The 19,386-nt window shown below is 44.2% G+C and overlaps 1 protein-coding gene across 3 annotated transcripts in view; it reads left to right on the top strand.

The window, feature by feature from the left end:
• Stag3 (STAG3 cohesin complex component) overlaps window positions 1–15,698 on the top strand; it is a 31,145-nt gene extending 15,447 nt beyond the window's left edge. For all 3 annotated transcript variants that reach the window (XM_042268027.2, XM_016001370.3, XM_076561049.1), the window contains 26 exons: window positions 554–627; window positions 1,415–1,538; window positions 2,053–2,151; window positions 2,363–2,442; window positions 2,757–2,864; window positions 3,115–3,229; window positions 3,372–3,477; window positions 3,677–3,780; window positions 4,048–4,140; window positions 4,257–4,346; window positions 4,663–4,863; window positions 4,964–5,034; window positions 5,127–5,214; window positions 5,838–5,915; window positions 5,999–6,091; window positions 6,209–6,377; window positions 6,486–6,622; window positions 7,377–7,478; window positions 8,865–9,013; window positions 9,206–9,334; window positions 9,420–9,577; window positions 12,642–12,816; window positions 12,995–13,096; window positions 13,329–13,410; window positions 15,030–15,098; window positions 15,320–15,698. In XM_042268027.2, coding sequence (XP_042123961.2) covers window positions 554–627; window positions 1,415–1,538; window positions 2,053–2,151; window positions 2,363–2,442; window positions 2,757–2,864; window positions 3,115–3,229; window positions 3,372–3,477; window positions 3,677–3,780; window positions 4,048–4,140; window positions 4,257–4,346; window positions 4,663–4,863; window positions 4,964–5,034; window positions 5,127–5,214; window positions 5,838–5,915; window positions 5,999–6,091; window positions 6,209–6,377; window positions 6,486–6,622; window positions 7,377–7,478; window positions 8,865–9,013; window positions 9,206–9,334; window positions 9,420–9,577; window positions 12,642–12,816; window positions 12,995–13,096; window positions 13,329–13,410; window positions 15,030–15,098; window positions 15,320–15,328 — 2,805 coding nt within the window. In that variant the 3' untranslated portion in view covers window positions 15,329–15,698. The remainder of the gene's footprint in view (window positions 1–553; window positions 628–1,414; window positions 1,539–2,052; window positions 2,152–2,362; window positions 2,443–2,756; window positions 2,865–3,114; window positions 3,230–3,371; window positions 3,478–3,676; window positions 3,781–4,047; window positions 4,141–4,256; window positions 4,347–4,662; window positions 4,864–4,963; window positions 5,035–5,126; window positions 5,215–5,837; window positions 5,916–5,998; window positions 6,092–6,208; window positions 6,378–6,485; window positions 6,623–7,376; window positions 7,479–8,864; window positions 9,014–9,205; window positions 9,335–9,419; window positions 9,578–12,641; window positions 12,817–12,994; window positions 13,097–13,328; window positions 13,411–15,029; window positions 15,099–15,319) is intronic.
• Window positions 15,699–19,386: the final 3,688 nt, after the last annotated feature.

The following is a 19,386-nucleotide window of genomic DNA, read 5'->3' as shown; positions in this document are numbered from 1 at the left end:
ATGAAGAGGATGTCAGGTCTTCTGGAGCTGAAGTTACAGGTAATTTTGAGCCATGTGATATGGGTGCTGGGAACTGACCTTGGGTGCTTTGGAAAAGCAGTATGGGGGGCTGGAGTGATGGCTCAGTGGTTAAGCGCACTGACTGCTCTTCTGGAGGACCAGGGTTCAATTCCCAGCACCCACATGGCAGCTAACAACTATCTGTAACTCTGAGATCTGACACCCTCACACATCTAGACATGCAGACAAAACAGTATTGAACGTAAAATAAAGATAAATTATTTTTTTTTTAAAAGGAAAAGCATTATGTACTCTTAACTGCTGAACCACCTCTCCGGTCCTCAGGGACATTATTTTCTATCAAACACAAAGCAACCTTGAGGTATTAGACTACACTGCTTCTTTTGTAATTAGAAGGGACTATAGGATACTTGAGCGTTCACAATATGTCCTTCACTAAACAGGAAGTGGGTAGATGTTAGATTTTTCTGTATCTGTGATGTTATGTTATTGAGGTACAAGAGGGATAGACTGACCTTGTTCCTTCATCCAGTTCCAAGAAAATCAAGAGGAGATAGAGGGGATGATGAATGCCATCTTCAGAGGTGTTTTTGTCCATCGGTACAGGTGAGTCAGTTATGGGCTCTTACTGAAGCTACTGTCCTTCATGATAGCATGGGAAATGACAAGGTCCTTTCCAGTGCTCAGTTTTTTTAGTTAGTTCCAGGACTATTTCAGCTGGAGTGAAAACTGACAGATAAAATGAATTTGTTAAGGTCTGGTTTATCCCACTCTGAAAAGGCTCTTGTGAGTTCTTCTGGGAAGGAAGGTCAGAGATAAAGATATTACTTAGTATTTTCCTCCTCTTGACCTTCCCCAAGTCCTGGCCCTGCTTCTGTCTTTGTAGAGTTGGAGACTTGAGCGCACAAGGGCAGAGACCTGACAGGTGGTTTTCCTTCATATCTGGCTCAGCAAGACTTTTTCTAGCTTAGCCTGTGGTTTCATAGTGTTTGAAGAACTGATAGAATTAAATTTTACCTGTTTTAGAATTGGAGTATTTGTAGTAGTGTCTCACTTTTGTCTATATTTCAACTTGTGATTCTCCAGAACTTGAATCATTTCTTGAAATGGAATTGAAAAATGGTACATTTTAGCCAACACTTAAGTGAACTTTCAGAATTGGCTTTTAAAGGAGTATGGGGATGTAGTTGTACAAGGTTAAATTATCTCTTATGCTGTTTGTAGAAAGAAGCATTTAATTTCATGTATTTCATGTGTTTAGGTTGGAATGTGGAAATGAAAGGCCTAGTACTTGGTGTTTTTTCACAAACATAACTTCATTGAGAGTGCTGTGTGGTAGGCCAAAAAGTAACATTTGAGAGAAGATAATTTGTGAGTTTGTCTCTCTGTCTAGGGACATCCTTCCTGAGATTCGTGCTATCTGCATCGAGGAGATTGGGTGTTGGATGCAAAGCTATAGTACCTCCTTTCTTAATGACAGCTACTTAAAATACATTGGCTGGACCCTGCATGATAAGGTCAGGTTAAATCACCCTCCTCCCTGTTACCTGCTTCTTCTAACCTGTCCTGAACACTTCAGCTTTTCTTGGTCTGCTCCTCAAACATTCATATAGTGAGATCATTTCACAGTGATCTCCCCATCAAGGCATTGAACCTTGAGATTACTGCAGTGCTGAGGAAGGTAGGATAAAGCAGAAATGAGAAAAGCATTCAGAAGTCTGAATACCTTTGAAACCTTAGAAGTCATGGAGGAAGAAGGTATTCCCTATGAAACAGCAAATTGGTGATGGTAACACAAGTGCCAGAGTGCCAGCCAAAGGGATTCTTTTCATCATAATCATCTAGTGCTCATAGGAGCCTTTTGCGTTTTCATTGAGAAATCAGCTCTTGACTGTTTCTTACATCCTGAGAGTCCTTGGTGTAGAGATCACCCATGTCCAGAATGAAGAACAGTGAGGGGCACATGGAGGCTCTGTTGGGATTTTTGGTCAGTCATGTTTCCCTTCTTCTTTCTGTCCCCTTCCTCAACAGCACAAGGACGTCCGCCTAAAGTGTGTGAAGGCTCTGGAAGGGCTGTATAGCAACCAGGAGCTGAGCACACGCATGGAACTCTTTACCAACCGCTTCAAGGTAAGATGAGGACAACATTCCCAGGTTTGGCTCATTGTTATGGTTCCCATTTCCCCACCTTAGGTCTTTCCACCTAGCTTCTCTGGCAGACTGATAGCTATTCTGGATATAGCTCCTGCTCCCTCTGTGTTAGGTAGGAGCTTCAGATTTCAGGAGACTGTGATGTTTTGGAATGGGTGCAGTGAGAGATTGGATAATGCTCTTTGCACAGGACCGGATGGTTTCCATGGTCATGGACAGAGAGTGTGAAGTAGCAGTGGAGGCCATCAAGTTGCTGACCCTTATCCTGAAGTGAGTTGTGGGAAATGGGGAGGCAGCCTCACAGACTTGCCTTTGTACCCTCAAACAGGCCCCTCCAGAGTTTTGTTCCCTGCCTGTCAGTGTGCAGATTGGAAGACAGAGGGCATTCCTGAGTTGTAGGGTGGAAGGGTACTTCCCTATCTTTAACTCCCCCACTCTTCACTTAAACATTTTCTGTGAGTCATGTCCATGTAGGTGTTGCCTTGTTTTGGTCTACCCCTGACTATATGAGAGGACTATCATTCACACACACACACACACACACACACACACACACACACACACCTTACTCCTTTTTCTTGCAGGAACATGGAGGGAGTGCTGACCAGTGCAGACTGTGAGAAAATCTACTCCATTGTGTACATTTCTAATCGTGCCATGGCCTCTTCTGCAGGGGAGTTTGTGTACTGGAAGTAAGTGGTGTGTGTTTGTCATACTATCCTCTGTCTGTCTGTCTGTCTGTCTGTCTGTCTGTCTGTCTGTCTCTCTCTCTCTCTCTCTCTCTCTCTCTCTCTCACACACACACACACACACACACACACACACACACACTTTCTCTCTCTCACCTCTCTGCTCTACCTAGGGACTTAGCAAAATTCTTGAAGTCTCTCTTGTTGTCCCTTCCTCCCATGCTATGTTCTTTCTATGTATCCATCCTACCAGGATCTTCTATCCTGAGTGTGAGGCAAAATCAGTGGGTAGCAGTGAGCGACGCCGGAGTCCACAAGCCCAGAGGACTTTCATCTGCCTTTTACTGTCCTTCTTTATGGAGAGTGAGGTAATGTAGGAAGGGGATGTGATGCCTATAAGGAGAGGACAGGAGGGGCAGTGGGTAGGAGGGCCCTGCTTACCAACAGCCACTTGCTAGAGTAGTTTGATGTGGCATCAGTGGATAACTTACTGGGAACCTTCTTTCACAGCATCACAACCATGCTGCTTACTTGGTAGATAGCTTGTGGGACTGTGCAGCGTCTTACCTGAAGGACTGGGAGAGTCTGATAAGCCTGCTTCTGCAGAAGGACCAGAGTGCGTGCTGAATGGTAGCTGGGGTTGAGTATTTTGAACCTTCTAGTGTGAAACTGAGAGGTTTGGGGTTTTATTTTGTTTTGTTTTGTTTTGTTTTTTGCCTGACTTGGAAAAATCGGCAGAGGTGTCCTGGGGAGGGAATGTGGAGATGGAGGATGGCAAATCTGTGGTTTTACTTTTGATCCTCTTTTTATCCCAGATCTGGGTGATATGCAGGAGAGAATGCTGATAGAAATCCTTGTGTCCAGTGCCCGGCAAGCTGCGGAGGGTCACCCACCAGTGGGGCGCATCACAGGGAAGAAGGTGGGCCTGAGTGATGGGTTGTAATTGGTCAGTAGTATTGGAACCAGATGGCTATTGGCCGTCTTCACCTCTACATTCTGTGTTAGGGCCCCGGCCTTCCTCTTTTCCTTCTAAGACTCCCATCTCCATATAAAAGACATCTGAAGGATATGCTGAGTTTTTCCTCCTCATTCGGAGAAGTTCATGGAACAGAAGTGTGTGCAGATATACCTACCCTCTGTACCCAGTGTTTCTTCACAGTTTCCCACCCCTAATGACTAATCTCAGGGTCTGACTGCCAAAGAACGCAAGCTTCAAGCTTATGACAAGATGAAGCTGGCTGAGCACCTCATCCCCGTCTTGCCCCAGCTCCTAGCCAAGGTAAGAGCATCTTGTATAGCCTAGAGTCTAAGTGGTTGAGGGACCAACCCCAAGGCAGGATGGGGGAAGGATTTGCCTCTTGTCTCTTAATTAACATGACACTCTCTCCACTACAGTTCTCAGCAGATGCAGAGAATGTTGCTCCCCTGCTCCGCCTGCTCAGTTACTTTGACCTCAGCATTTACTGCACTCAGCGCTTAGAGAAGGTGAGGAGGCAGCTCATTTTCTAGACCTTGCCATTCCCCTGCTTATGTTAAGGGTTTTTCGTTGGTTGGTTTGTTTCTGCAAGGCCCTGGGTTCAGAAAGAATCTATAGGCCCATTTTCTGTCTGTCTGTCTGTCTATCTATCTAATCTATCTATCCATCTCTTATCTGTTTATATCTGTCTACCTACCTGCCTACCTACTACCTATCCATCCATCCATCCATCCATCCTTCTATTCTTATCCCTAAACATCACTACTTTCATCCTTCTATGTCACTCTTCAGCTTATAATCCGCCATACCTTGTCTCCCTTTTAGCACTTGGAGCTGCTTCTGCAACAACTCCAGGAGGTGGTGGTGAAGCATGTAGAACCTGAGGTGCTTGAGGCTGCAGCACGCGGCCTCTATCTGCTCTGTAAGCCGGAGTTCACCTTCTTCAGCAGAGTAGACTTTGCCCGAAGCCAACTAGTGGATCTTCTGACTGATAGATTCCAGCAGGAGCTTGATGACCTAATGCAGGTGGTACTAAATAGCAGGGCACCCCAAGGAGGGTAAGAGAGGGCCAGGATTAATGATGAGTTCTTGAGAAACTCTTGCTGTGAGCTTCTTTGTTCCTCAGTCGTCCTTCCCGGATGAGGATGAGGTATACAGTCTGACAGCCACTCTGAAACGTCTCTCTGCATTTTACAAGTGAGCAGCTCTCCTGCCCCTTCCCTTTCTTCTAGTATTGATGGAGTTGATTGCCTTGAATGTGTCCCGGCATAACATGTATCTCCTTACAGTGCTCATGACCTGACTCGCTGGGAGATCTCTGAACCATGTTCTCGACTCATCCAGAAGGCTGTGGACACGGGAGAAGTTCCTCACCAGGCAGGTGATGGGCTGGATACACAGAGGCAGGGCAGATGACTCTCAGAACCTGTGTCTTGGAGGCTACCTTGCCTGGGCAGCCCCAGTCCTGGGGTGTGCAGTGGACTAGGGAGGAAGGTTGGGTGGGTTATTTTGTTCTTCTCTGAACAGTGCCTGGAAATAGGAGCAATCTTCTTGGTATTCCTAGGAGCCAAGGAGAATGTTGAGGAATTCTAGGAGACTGAATAAACCAAAAAGATGTGACATTTTTGCCTAGGCTAGAAGCCTCTGGACATCGTCCAAAATAATCCCTTCTTTTCCATCAGAAAGGAATTCTGTTTCCCTGGTCTATCTTCTCTTTTCTTTATCGGGATGAGGTTTGTTATTGTTTGTTTGTTTGTGACAGGGTATCTCTATGTAGCCCTGTCTTAGAATTTGCTTTGTTGACCAGGCTGGCCTCAGACTCACAGAGATACTCCTGTCTCTGCCTCCTGAGTGCTGGGATTAAAGGTGTGTGCTACTACACTCCAGCTTCTCTCTTCTTTACTGATTGTGTGTGTGACAGTGCTGACACTTCCTCACTCTTGCTCTCTAGCCCCCTGATTTGACTCAAACCCCATTTTTCTGACATTTTGTGTTTACAGGTGATTTTGCCGGCCTTGAGTATTGTATATTTTTCCATTCTCTGGACAGTAACGCACGTTTCAGAGTCTACTTCCCATGTAAGTGTAGGTTTGAGGAGGAAAGTGGGAATGGAGGAGCCTAAACCTTCATTCTTCTTTGAAGCAAGCTGCTCTCTTTACAGAGGCAGCTGATGAGTCTGAAGAAAAGAATGGTAGCCTTCTGTGAACTTTGCCAGAGCTGCCTCTCAGATGTAGACCCAGAGATCCAGGAGCAGGTAAGCATGTGTGTCCTGCAGTTTGAGGAGACTGTTCTCCAGAGAAATGAGCTATGGAATCATATAGTCTTTGTAAGTATTCTGATTTTTGTAATTATCCTTTTTCCTTCCCAACAGGCTTTTGTCTTATTGAGTGACTTGCTTCTCATCTTCAGTCCTCAGATGATTGTAGGGGGACGGGATTTCCTTAGGCCCCTTGTCTTTTTTCCGGAAGCTACTCTCCAGTCAGAACTAGCCAGTTTCCTCATGGATCACGTCTTTCTCCAGCCTGGAGAACTGGGCAATGGTACATGAACTCTAGGCCCGGAGCTTAGGAAGGGGTTGGGCTGAGCCTGGCTACAGTATCTTGGGCAGGAGGCCTAAGCCTGTGACTGGTTCTTTTTTTGCTGGGCAGGTCAGTCTCAGGAGGATCATGTCCAGATAGAGCTTCTGCACCAGCGGCGCCGCCTACTTGCTGGCTTTTGCAAGCTGCTGCTCTATGGGGTACTGGAGTTAGATGCAGCCTCAGACGTTTTCAAACACTACAACAAGGTAATCAGATCCCCCGACATGAAAGACAAGTTGAACATAGCCCTGGCTTCAAACACTGCAGCATCTAAGAAAGGAAGTCAGTCAAGGGTTGAGGACAGTCTGAGAGAATCGGGCTTAAAAGAGAAGTAGGAGAGAACAGCAGTAGGAGTTTAGAAAAAAGGACAAAGAAAAGAGTATGGGGGGGGGTGAATACTTAAATAGAAAAGGCTATTGGCTGGGAAATACCTTATTTTTTCAATTGAGAAATCTGTTTTCCCTGCTTTAAACCTAATCTACAGGATGGGATATTCAAGAAAGAAAATAGTGGGGAGAGTCAGGCCTCCAGGATAACCTATGGGATAGCTAGCTCCATTTCTTCAGCCTGCCATTGTATCCCTCTCTATTTACTGAGCACCTGCTATACACCAGACATGCCAGGTCCTAAGGGCAAAGCAATGAGCAGCACAGGAGCTCTTGTACAGAACTCTAGACTGAGGGGAGGGATGTGCAGGCTCCATTGGTGTCTGAGGGTGGTACTGGTGCACCCAGTAACTTTTCTCCAACAGTTGGGTTCAACCAATTCCTGCCCTGAGGTTTTTTCAGTAAGTGGTTTCTTTTGGACACTATACTATTAGAGATGAGTTATTTGTGTTCACATAACTGTTTTTCTACCTTAGTCTCTTTGGGAAGGGGTTATGATTAAGGATGTGAAGGAAGAAACCAAGGAGATTTTTCCCGGTGGTTAATGTTACCTTCTTCACTTCCTCTCCCTCAGTTCTATGAAGACTATGGTGATATTATCAAGGAAACATTAACTCGAGCAAGACAAATTGACCGGTGTCAGTGCTCTCGGATCCTGCTCCTGAGCCTAAAGCAGGTGATCTTGTCTAGATACCTTACAATTGTAGCATACTTTTCCTAGATTTCCACCTCATTATCTAGTCCCAGCATCTCAGAGATGCTGCTGCAAGATCTTTAAGAAGAGAAACTTTCTTGACTCACTTCTTGTAACAGGTTTCTTCACACCTCATAGACCCTGTCTTAGTCATTGTTTTATTGCTGTAAAGAGAAACCATGACCAAGGCAACTCTTACAAATACTTTTAATTGGGGCCTTGATTCCAGTTTCAGAGGTTTTAGTCCTTTATCATCACGGCAGAGAGCATGATGGCATGTCGGCAGTCACTGGAGCAGTAGCTAAGAGCTACCTTCTGATTCTTAGGGCAGAAAGAGGGAGAGTAACTCTGGTCTTCGCTTGGCCTTTGAAACCTCAGAGCCAACTCCAGTGACACACTTTCTCCAGCAAGGCTACACCTACTAATCCTTTTAATCTGTCTATTCCGCTAGCAAGACCACACCTCCTAATTTTTCTAATCCTTGGTAACTAAGCATTCAGAGCCTATGGGGGCCATTCTTATTTAAATCACCACAGACCCCAATCTAACTGACCAGGCAGTTTCCCCTTCCTCAGGCCCCATAGAAATCAGTTATTAACACCAATATTAAAGTAATAGAGAATTTAAAATTTTTTTATTGTTTATTTTTATTTAAGTAGGTGTTCTACCTGCATGCATGTCTGTGCATCATGTGCCTATGGAGCCAGAATCGGGAGTCAGATCCAATCCCTGGGACTGGAATTATAGATGGTTGTGAGCCACCATGTGGGTGCTGAGGATTGAATCCAGGTGCTCTGGAAGAGAGCAAATGCTCTTAGCCACTGAGCCAGCTCTCCAGCTTCTAGGGAATTCTTGATTACTTTTTAGACTTTTTTTCTTTTTTACAACCTCCTTCATTTATGACAGACATTTAATTTTTTAAAAATTATTTCTTTTGTGTGTGTTGCTGGAGTGGGAAGGAAGCATGTACTGTTGTATAAGTGTGGAAATCAGAGGAAAGTGTGGAAATTGGTTTTCTCCTTCTACTATGTGGGTTCTAGGGATTGAATTCATGTTGTCAGGCTTGGTAGCAAGCACCTTTACCTGCTTTACATTTCACCAGCCTGATCAGCGAGATTTTTATTCATCACTGTAGAGCTAAAATGCTGAGGATGGTGCTCAATGGTATGGTGAGACTATGTGTGATTCCCAAGAGCACATTTTTAAAAACTCTCAGCAGGGTGGAGATGCTCTGCTGTAGGGGGTCAGGATGTGGATGTATCTAGGGAGGAAAGATAGAAGATGGCACTCCACACCCCAAGCCTTGTGGAGTCTTGAGTAGAGAAGAGAGTTACACTTTTCTAGAACTCCCTTGTCTCCTGGACACAGCTTTACACAGAACTGATGCAGGAGCAGGGCCCTCAGGGCCTGACAGAACTGCCAGCCTTCATCGAGATGAGGGACCTGGCCCGGAGATTTGCCTTGAGCTTTGGACCCCAGCAGCTTCACAACCGAGACCTTGTGGTCATGCTGCACAAGTGAGGAAGGAAGTGCTGGTTGGAGGTCGGGCACAGGGAGGGCAGGGAATCAGGTTTTGGTGGGAAGGGTAACCATGTGCAGAAGCAGCAGGCAGGCTGGTGGTAAGTGTGGCCTGTGCAGCAAGGATGTGGGGATGATACACTTGACTAGGATAGTTCAGACTCTAACTGAAATTATTCTACCCAATCAAGGGAAGGCATCAAGTTCTCATTGTCTGAGCTTCCTCCTGCTGGCTCTTCTAGTGAGCCACCAAATCTTGCATTCCTGGAGCTCCTTTCAGAGTTCTCCCCCCGCCTCTTCCATCAGGACAAGCAGCTACTGTAAGTTAGTGGTTGAGTAGAGTTGTGGATTTACAGAAGAGTCTGGGGAGGGCTCGGTTCATTTATTCTCTGTCCCATCCCTTAGACTATCCTATCTGGAAAAATGTCTGCAGCGTGTCTCCAAGGCACCTAGCCATCCCTGGCGTCCAGTTACCACCTACTACCACTCCCTCAACCCTGTAGAGAACACAGCAGAGGCCAGTCCTCAGGGACCCCCCTACTCCAAGAAGAGGCGTGTTGAAGGTAAGGGGTCAGGGTTGGGGTAGGTAGGCATCAGTGTGTTCAGCACCACATCCTAGTTGCCTTTGCCTGATAATAGGAGATAGGTTTTAGTCTCCTTCAAACTTAACACTTTGTGGAATATTTCATCAGGCACCAGCTGTCATTCATTTTCTTCATCATTTGGCTAGCCAGCTTAAAAATGCCAAAGATTGAACCAAGCAGTCTTTTCAGGGTGCACCTCCTTGACAGCAAACAATGCACTGATTTCACCACTTGTCTTAAAATTTACCCAACGTCTTTAATTTGCTTTTTTTTTTTACATTGTCTCAAGTAATAGTCTAATCAATTTGATATGCTAATGTGCATTTGCTAGCATGCACTTTAAAATGTAATTTTAAAACCATTAACGGTTTTAATGAGGTGTAATTTACATACCATGAAAGTCAAAGTCATCATTTTAATGTGTGTGCTTCAATGGCTTTTGTTTCCTCAACAAGTTTTAATTGTGTATGTGTTTGTGTGTATGTGTGAGGGGTCGGGAGGGAGAGAGAGAATGTGCATGTGAACACAGGTACCTGTGAACTGAACTTGGATCTTTTGAAAGAGCAGTACATGCTCTTAACTGCTGGCCATCTCTTTACTACTTTTTTTTTTTTAAATTTTAGTTCTTAATAGTTCTTAATCTTTTTTGTTTGTTTACATTTTTGTTGTTTTGTTTTTAGAGACAGTGTTTCTCTTTGTAGTCCTAGCTGTCCTGGAACTCACTTTGTAGACCAGGCTGGCCTCAAACACACATAGATCTGCTTGCCTCTGCCTCCCTAGTGCTAGGACTAAAGGCATGCACCACCACTGCCCAGCAGGTTTTTAATTTTTAAGTGAGACTTTAACGTTTTAATTTTGTTTATTAGTCTTAAATTATTTTAAGTGTATGATGTATATAGCATGCACTTACCATGTTGTGCATGAGGAGCTTAGAGGACAGCGCTGTAGAGTTGATTCTCTCCTTTACATGGATTCTGACTATTAAACTCGGATTTGGAGCTTTTCCAGCTAGCAGTTTCATGTGCTGAGCCATCTCACCATCCTACCAGTCTTTAATGTTCAGACACTCTGATTGCTTCAAAAGAAAGTATATCCTTGTTACATCATGGTTCTCCCTGTCCTCCCAACCCTGGGTACTGTCACTGATCTTCCTCTCTCTGAATTTGCCTCTGGCAGACACTTTGTCTAAACAGCACCAATACATTATGTGGCTTTGTGTGTCTCTATTCTTTTGCTTAGTCTGTTTTGGGGGTTCTTTCTATAGCAGAATAGTAGTCCATTGTATGGCCATTACCTATTTTACTCACTCATGAGTTGATTAACATTTGAGTTGTTGCCGTTGTTTGGTATGCATGGTGCTGCTAAAATTCTTATACAGGGTTTTGAGTGGATATATCTTGATATATACTTAGGGATGGAATTTCTGGCTTGGTCATATTGAAGCTCTACATCTAACTTTATAACGAGATACCAAACTATTCTCCAAAGTACCTGCATCATTTTACATTCCTACCAGCAATGATTGGGAACCCAAGTGCTTCCTCTCTCAATATTTGTGAATGTCTGGGTTTCTTCTTTTTATCTTATCTCTCTCCCATTGACTAAATTGGTATCTCATTCTCTTCAGTTTGTATTTCCCTACTGACTAACAAAATTGAGTTTTCTACTTCATGTTCTCATGGACAGTTGATATTTAGTGAATTGCTTATTAAAACTTTTGTCCATTTTTTTTTTTTTGGTTTTTTGAGATGGGGTTTCTCTGTGTAGTTTGATTCCTGTCCTGGATCTCGCTTTGAAGACCAGGCTGCCTTCAAACTCACAGAGATCTGCTTGGCTCTGCCTCCCCAGTACTGGGATTAAAGGTGTGCGCCATTGCTGCCCAGTTGTTCATTTCTTTTTGAGACAAAGTCTTGTGTAGCCTAGGCAGGACTTGAACTCTGTATAGTGGAAGATGACCTTGAACTTCAGATTTCTCTGCCTCCACTTCCCAGGTGACTGACAAACTTTGGCCACCGTGCCCACCTTTTTTCATTTAAAATTGTGTTGTCTTTTTATTGATGAGTTGTTGAGGGTTCTTTACACATTCTAGATAGATTTTTATTAGGTAAAGAGATACAAATATGTTCTTAAATTCTTTGAGTTACCTTTTTATGCTGTTGATATTCTTCTGTTATTTTTATTTTGTTGATATCCCTAATTAGGGTGAATTCTATTTTTTAATTTTTTAAACTTGAATATGTAATGTCTAATTGGCTAATTAACCATTGATTTATCCAAGTTCATCAAGATTTACTTATGGCTACAGTCCCTGCTGTCTATAATCCTTCATATAGGTTAACGGCAGCAACTTTTGGGTTGTTGGTTTCTGTGTACATACATGGTTACGGAGGAGGAAGAGAGTTAATAGAGGAATGCTCACCCCTGGCAAATGGTGACATTTGACTGATGTTTTAAAATCACCACCTGGATTTTCTCAGGGAAAGAGGGCCTCTGGTGTGGACACCTCAGTTGGTGGCATCTTCCTTCTTTGCCCTCTGTAGTTGGCAGAGAAAGTACTCAGCCTTCTTGGTAAGATGACATTAGCGTTGCCATCCTTCCATCTTCTGACTTCAGAAAACCCTGTCTCCCTAGCCCTTATGCATCCACTCCAGCCTCTGGTCCCCAAATGGTTATCAATCTAGAATGGATAAAATTTCAGAATTCTAACAGACTGCTTAATTTTGGGCAATCAGTCATCTCCCACATTTGTCATCAAATGTTTATGCCCTCTGTGAAGTGGATATTTTTCTCTATCTGCCTTATTTCCTAGATAGGTTGTATTTGCTAGGACAGGAGCTATACATAATGACACAGCATCATGCTGTATACAAAGGTACATTGTTATGTAGGGCTCTGCTCATTGAGGTGGAATAAAATAAGGCCACATAGATTTTCCATTCTTTTGTGCTTAACTTTCCCTAAAGAAACTCTGGACAGATTTTGTAAAAGTAACCCATGTCAGGTTCCTGATCTATTTAATATATGTGTATCTGCTTCTTTGTAGGCCCCTGTAGGCCTCAGGGAAAAGAGCCTTCATCCCAGGAAGAAAGCCTTCAACTGAACAGTAGCCCCCCAACACCTACCCTCACCTCCACAGCATTGAAGAGGAGGCAGTCCCTGAGGCCAGTGGGCAAGAGGCAAAAAGGTAGACCAGGACCAGGACCAGAGATGATCAGCAGGTGAAGCCGGAGGATGGTGTTTCTGTTCTTCCTCCCACAGCACACTCTAATCTTGGTGTGCTTTTCTGTTGCTTTTATGGCTGCAAAATGTCTCCCTCACACTCCATGCTGTTCTCTACTCTTTTTACCCTTTGATTTTTCTCAAACCTTGTCACTCACCCTGCTTTATTCTCAACAGTCAGCAACTCTCAGGCACCCAGAGGTTGAAGGTGTCAAGTGCACAGTCTCTCCAGATTCATTGTGATCCTTCAGGCTCTGGTTTGGGCAAGCAACTAACTCGGTGAGGTTCCCCTTTCCCATGCTGCTGTCACCCACTCTGATTCCTGACCTGAGCCAGTGCTCCTTGAATTGTTTTGGTCCCAGAACACTCCTTCCAGCATACATAGCATGCTTCTCCAGTGTGTAAAGGGCTCCTTCACCTGCTACTGGAAGTCTGTCTTTCCCTGTGCCTATGAGAAACTCAGGGTCTGGAAGGACCATCTGAAAACCTGTACTCTTTACCACTACCACAGACTCAGCCTTATGGAAGAGGATGAGGAAGAAGAGCTAGGACTTCTGGATGGATCATCTGAAGAATGGCAAGGTGGAGAGAAGGTATGGACCCAGCAGTCCCCTTCCCCAAAACTAGAGTCTGAGACGCCTGTTACCAGTTCATGATGCCCTTGTTTCTGAAAGCTGCTAAAGATTGTTGGAAAGAATCATGGACTGAAGGAGGAAAAGTTGCAGACTTCGTTTAGACTTTACTTTTATTAAATAAGGAGCCCAGGAATGATCAAAGGTCATTCACACGTACAATCTCAGCACTTGGGAGACTGAGACAAGAAAATTACTATGAGCTTAAGGCTACCCTAGGCTACAAAGTGGCTTCCAGGCCAGCCTGGGCTATCCAATGAGACCCTGCTTTGAAAACTGAAAGGAAAAGAAGTTAGAAATGCAAAGGCCAGCAAGATTGTTTAGCAGATAAAGGTCCCTCCTTCTAAGCCTGAAGGCTTGAGTTCAGTTCCCAGAACCCATGTGGTAGAAGGAGAGAAATTACTTCCAAAATTTTTCCCCTGACCTACATACAGTGCACACACTCATTCTTTCTTTTTTCCTCTAACACACACACACACACACACACACACACACACACACACACACACACACACACACGTGCCCACACACGTACACACACACACACATAAATAAATGTTAAAAAAGGAAAAAGTATTGGAGCAGCACATTCCTTCACAGTTCCAAGATCAATATTGTTGCCACTGAATTTCCCAACAACTGAAAGAATTCTTAGAGCCAGAGACAGAAGTCCCTTAGCCCATTCCTTCCTTCCGCACCATTCCTTCCCTCCTCTTTCCTGACAAGGCTGCCTATACTTGTCCCCCACTCACCCCTTTCTCTTTCCTGCTACCTGGTTTCTTAGGTGGATAATCTGATCTAGTAAGCAAAACAGAGAGCTTGAAGTGAGGTCAACTGAATGTGAGTCCTTAGTTTCATACCAGGTTAGCTGTTGCTTGTCTCAGTCTCATTTCTCCATCCTTACAACGGAGTGTTTATAAATAGTGTAGAGTACAAAGCGTTAGTTCAGAGAAGCATGGACTATAGGCTTATAAATGGCAGACATTTATTCCTTCAGCTCTGAAAACTAGAAGTAAGCACAGATGGGTTCTGGTAAGGGCCCAGTGCTAGTTGCAGGCTGTCTCACACGTAGGCAAGAGCAAGCTAACCTGGCCTCTTGTAAAGGCACTAACATAGTTGTAAGGGCTGCACCCCCTCACCTAAACACATTCCGAAGGTCACCTCTACTTCTGTGGGCCCCAAGGATTAGGATCTCAACATACATATCAGGTAGGTCTTGCAAGAGGTAGAGGGGAGGACAGCCTGCAGACAGTCAATCCGCGCTGAGCTAATACTGTATGCTGTTATTTTAGTGTCTTCTCTGGGGAGGGATGGGAGTGGATAGAATAGGAGAATGGAGGCTTTGTGCTCAGAGGAAAATCCAAATAGCACCTTCATACTTCTGTTCAAATAACCTGTACAGAGTTCTAGGACAGTCCCACTCTCTAGCTCCAGAGCTGAATGTATGTAAAGGGTTCAGCCAGCAGGCCAAGAGAGGAGTCGGTTCTGTGATTTATCCCTTGAGACGTCAGAAGGAACCATATTTCTGTTGGTAGGTATAATTTAGAACAGCCTTTCTAATTTTTGACTGTTTGCTTCAGCTGCTTCATAGCCCTTCTTCCAGTGAGCGTGGGCTGGACCTATTAGATACTACAGAGCTGAACATGGAGGTGAGCATTCCAGAGCTAGTGTGTGTGTCCTTGGAAGTGATGGTGGCCAGCTGTCTATCCATCCAATAGACGGAAGACCAGAACCTGTGGGCAGCTCTATGTGGTCTTCAGGAGCCCTTGTGGGGAATTAGAATGGCTACCCTAGAACACACAGCCTTCTGTTTACTATTTGGTCTCTTCCCACCATGACTCCATGTCTTACATTCTCTTTCTCGTTGCAGGATTTCTGATGGAAACTTTGGGCCCCTCCCCTTCTCTACTTCCCACTTCTACTTAAAGGCCGTGAGTGAGCAGAAGGAAGGAGTAAAACAAAGTATTCCTTTGGGCCCTACCAAGTACTTTAAAGGAAAGAGAAATGGCCTTGTTTTACAAACCTCCATTTCTTTCTGAAGTGGGGGCTGTATAGAGAAGCCATGAGCCCTGTCATCCTTAATGCACCAGAGCTCTATGCTTATGTCTGTTTGCAGGGTTGGAGTTGGGTAGGGGGCTTCACCTCAGCACTGGAGTTTAGTAAACCTTTGGTTTTCTATTTGGTATTTCTTCCCAGAAACACTGCCAAGCTCTAGATACAAACTCTCAATAAACATGTTCAAAGCTGTTTCCAGGTATGGCTTGAGATTGTAATGCTGATGAAGATTGGGTTCTTTGGCTTCCTGACACCTATTTAAGTGCCTCCATACCCTCAGATATTTTGTGTATAGGTTCTCAAGGATGGATGGATCAGTCAGTGAGATGAGTGGGACAGGTGGCTGAGGAGAGTTTAGCTATCTCTGAGCAGTTACACTAATGATGATAGTGTAGGCCAAAGTGAGAGAAGATGGCACTGATAGGCAGGTGAGGTAGAGACTTCTTGAAACGTGTTGTTTCACCCACCTAGCCCAGGGTGCATGGGATGGTGGATATCACCCATTAGTTCTTTTCAGGGTAGTTTCATACCCTTATCCCAAAAATGTGGATGTTTTCGTGCAATAGCTGAGAGTACAAAGATACAGAATTTAATGTACATATCCAAACCCAAATCTAAGAATTGGAGGAAAGCGACTCTGTCCATGCTTCCCTAGCTAGTTACTCACAAGTCCTGTTGCAGTGTTCTCTAACACATATCTCTGGGGTGTTCTCTACTGTATCTCTCACCTGATTGTCACAAAATTGCCTCAGGAGACCTGCCTTCTGGAAGCTGGACTTGTTATTCTTGCTCTGCCTCTTGCAGCAGCATAGGACCTCTGTACTGTTACCAGATAGGCTGTCGCAACACATGAAGACAACTGGGTGGCTTTCTGATGTCACTACTTTCTTCCATGGCTTAAGGAGCTCTTTACACTTTCTGGGGAGATATGTATGATTCAAGGTCTTTTCCTGCCCTTTATTATGGGTCCTTTCTGAGCACCACCATCCAGCCAATGGTTGTGTGGAAAGAACAGTCTTGCAGTGATCAGGCCAAACCATTTCTACCGTCCCCACCTTGCTGGTCTTGCCCCACTTCCTCTCTCCTTCCAGGTAAAAGAGGTTAGAGTATGAGTCTCTTTGGAAGGCAGCCTAGTGCAGCAGATTCAGGGATCCATGGAATCTGGAAACAGTTGGAACACTGAGGTATAAATATATAAGAAATAAGAGGTAGAGGAATCCAGGAGGGGAAAGATCCCTGAAGGCATTTTAAATACCAGCTAAGTTAAGGAAATTTCAGAAGTGAAAAGGAGAACCTGGAGATTTTGTAAATTTGGACAGCCAGATAACAATGTGGTAGGTTGATCCCTGGCCTCAGAATCTGCAGATGTATTAGACCTCCTACCCCTCAGATCCTAATTGTTTGACACTGTGTCGGGAGATTGGGTCATCTTCCCTTTAAATATGGGCGCTCTCTCAGGGTTTCTATGGCTGTGAAGCCATAGAGGTGAGGGAAGGGTTTGTTTGGCTTACACTTACATTACTACTAATTGTAGTCCATTGGAGGAAGTCAGAAAAGGAACTCAAATAGAGCCAGAACCCAGAGGCAGGAGCTGATGCAGAGGCCACAGAATGGTGCTGCTTACTGGCTTACTCATCATGGCTTGCTCAGTTTGTTTTCTTACAGAATCCAGGACCAAAGGCCAGGCATGGTACCACCCACAGGGCCCTTCCTCTCACCGATCACTAAGGAAATGGATCTCATGGAGGCATTTTCTCTCAACTGAGGTTCCCTCCCTTAGGATGACTAGCTCGTGTCAAGTTGACATAAAACTAGGCAGGATGGTCTCTGAGTGTTCAGCTAATCGAGTATGGTAGAAATGATGCTAGAGCAGTTTATGAGCTTAGACTTTAAGGAAACTGCCTGATTCTGCTTCCGGTTTCTTAAGCTGGGCAGTTCTGGAGTCAGGTATCCCACTGTGAGAAAGCCTAAGCAGCTACATGGACAGGCTGTGTGCAGTTGCTCCAGCCAACAACTTTCAGAGGTTCCAGCCAGCATCCAGCAACATCCAGCACTTGGTGCCAAATGTGGTCTAGACAGGAATTAGATGATCCCAGCCCTAACTTGTAAGTTTCCTCAGAGAAGGTCCAGGCACTGGGAAGCTGACATGAGCCATCCATTCTGTACTCATGTTTTCCAAAGCCCTGACCTTGAGTATAAGAGGTGGTTTTTTTACAATACAGAATCTAGAGAGGTTTGTTGTGTTGCCATGGTACTAGGACAGATCCTTAGAGACACATCAGTCCAAAAGTTTGGGGATCTTCTTGTCATTTAATTTTTTTTCCTTAAAAGCCAGGTGTGGTAGTACATAATTGTAATCCCAGCACTGGGGAGGCTGAGTCAGCAGACCACAAGTTTGAGGTCAGCCTGGGCTATATGGATGTTTTTGAAACACATTGTTTAAAAAATAACTACTTGTAAATGATGTAATTATAGTTTCAAAAATAAAGTTATAATAAAAATAGTTGTAAACTATATCAGTATTTCTTCATTTTGTACATTATAATACACATTTAAATATAATATATGAGTTAAGTGTGTCTGTATCAGTTACTTTTTCTGTTGCTATGATAAAATACCATAAGCAAGAACAACTTTTATAAGGCAGAGATTATTTTGTTTACTGTTTCAGAGGGGTAAGAGTCCACTATGGCAGGGAGGTATGGCTCCTAGAATTAAGAGAGTGAGTAGAAGAGACAAGGCTTTGAATTTTCCAAGTCTGCTTCCAGTGAGAAGCACCTCCCCCACCAAACAGTGCCCCCAACCAGCACCAAGTGTTCAGATCCTTGGGCATTTCTACAGTGGGGCATTCTCATTCAAACCAACACAGTATTTAAATAGTTGGTAGAGGTACAAAATACCTTTTGATGTAAAAAAAAAAAAGATTTAGAACAAAGAGAAACTTATTTAAAAAAAGATGCACATTTTCTGAAGTTCTTGTTGAAAGCTGTTCTGGTCTATAGTTATAACAACCTCATTAACTTCAAAAAACAGTTTCAACATTAATCCAAATGGCAGAGGTGGCTCTTTGCATTTAGTGCTTCAATAGAGAAGTTCAGTGCCACTCCTCCCTAAAAAATATCTCCGTTTTAGGAAACAGCAGGAAGTTATTTCCAAGGACAGATAGCATCCTCCTTACAGGACAGGTTAGAACTGACTTCCATTGTGAATGGCAATCTGGGAGACACTCTGGGAACTGAAAACCCTGCAGCACCTCAGCCACTCCATGGTGATGCCTTGGGGGTTTGGCTTGCTTTCCTTTCCTCAGAAATGCTGGTCTTGTTAGAGATGGTTTGTGGCATGTGAGTCCCACAGAAAGCACCAGAAAAACAGCTTTGTAGTTTGTGCACCCACGCACGTACGCACACATATAAATTGTGTTTGTGTGTGTGTGTGAGAGCATGTTTCTGTGTGCACTCACATGCATGTAGAGGCCAAATGTTGATATCTGGCATCTTCAGTCACTGTCCACATCTTTTGAGTCAGGGTTTCTCACTGAACCTGGAGCTCACCAATTTTTCTAGACTGGCTGGCCAGCCCTTGGGGATTCTCCTATCTCCTCCCCAGCACTAGTATTATATACACCTGTCTAGCTTTTTTTCCCCACATACATGGTTGCTAGGAGTTGAACTTGAATCTGCCTGCATAAATGGCAGGCTTAACCAACTAAGCTACCTTTCCACCCCTTGTATTTTTTTTTTTAATTTTTATTTTAGGCATATGGCTGTTTTGCCTGCATGTATGCCTATATGCATGTATGCACCAACCAGGTATGACAAGTGCTCAAAGAGGCCAAAAAGGGCATTGAATCCCCTAGACCTGAAGTTACGGACAGTTGTAAAC

Source organism: Peromyscus maniculatus, chromosome 23, assembly GCF_049852395.1.
Source record: "Peromyscus maniculatus bairdii isolate BWxNUB_F1_BW_parent chromosome 23, HU_Pman_BW_mat_3.1, whole genome shotgun sequence".
Taxonomy (NCBI): Eukaryota; Metazoa; Chordata; class Mammalia; order Rodentia; family Cricetidae; genus Peromyscus; species Peromyscus maniculatus.
This window is presented reverse-complemented; position numbering and strand designations above follow the sequence as displayed.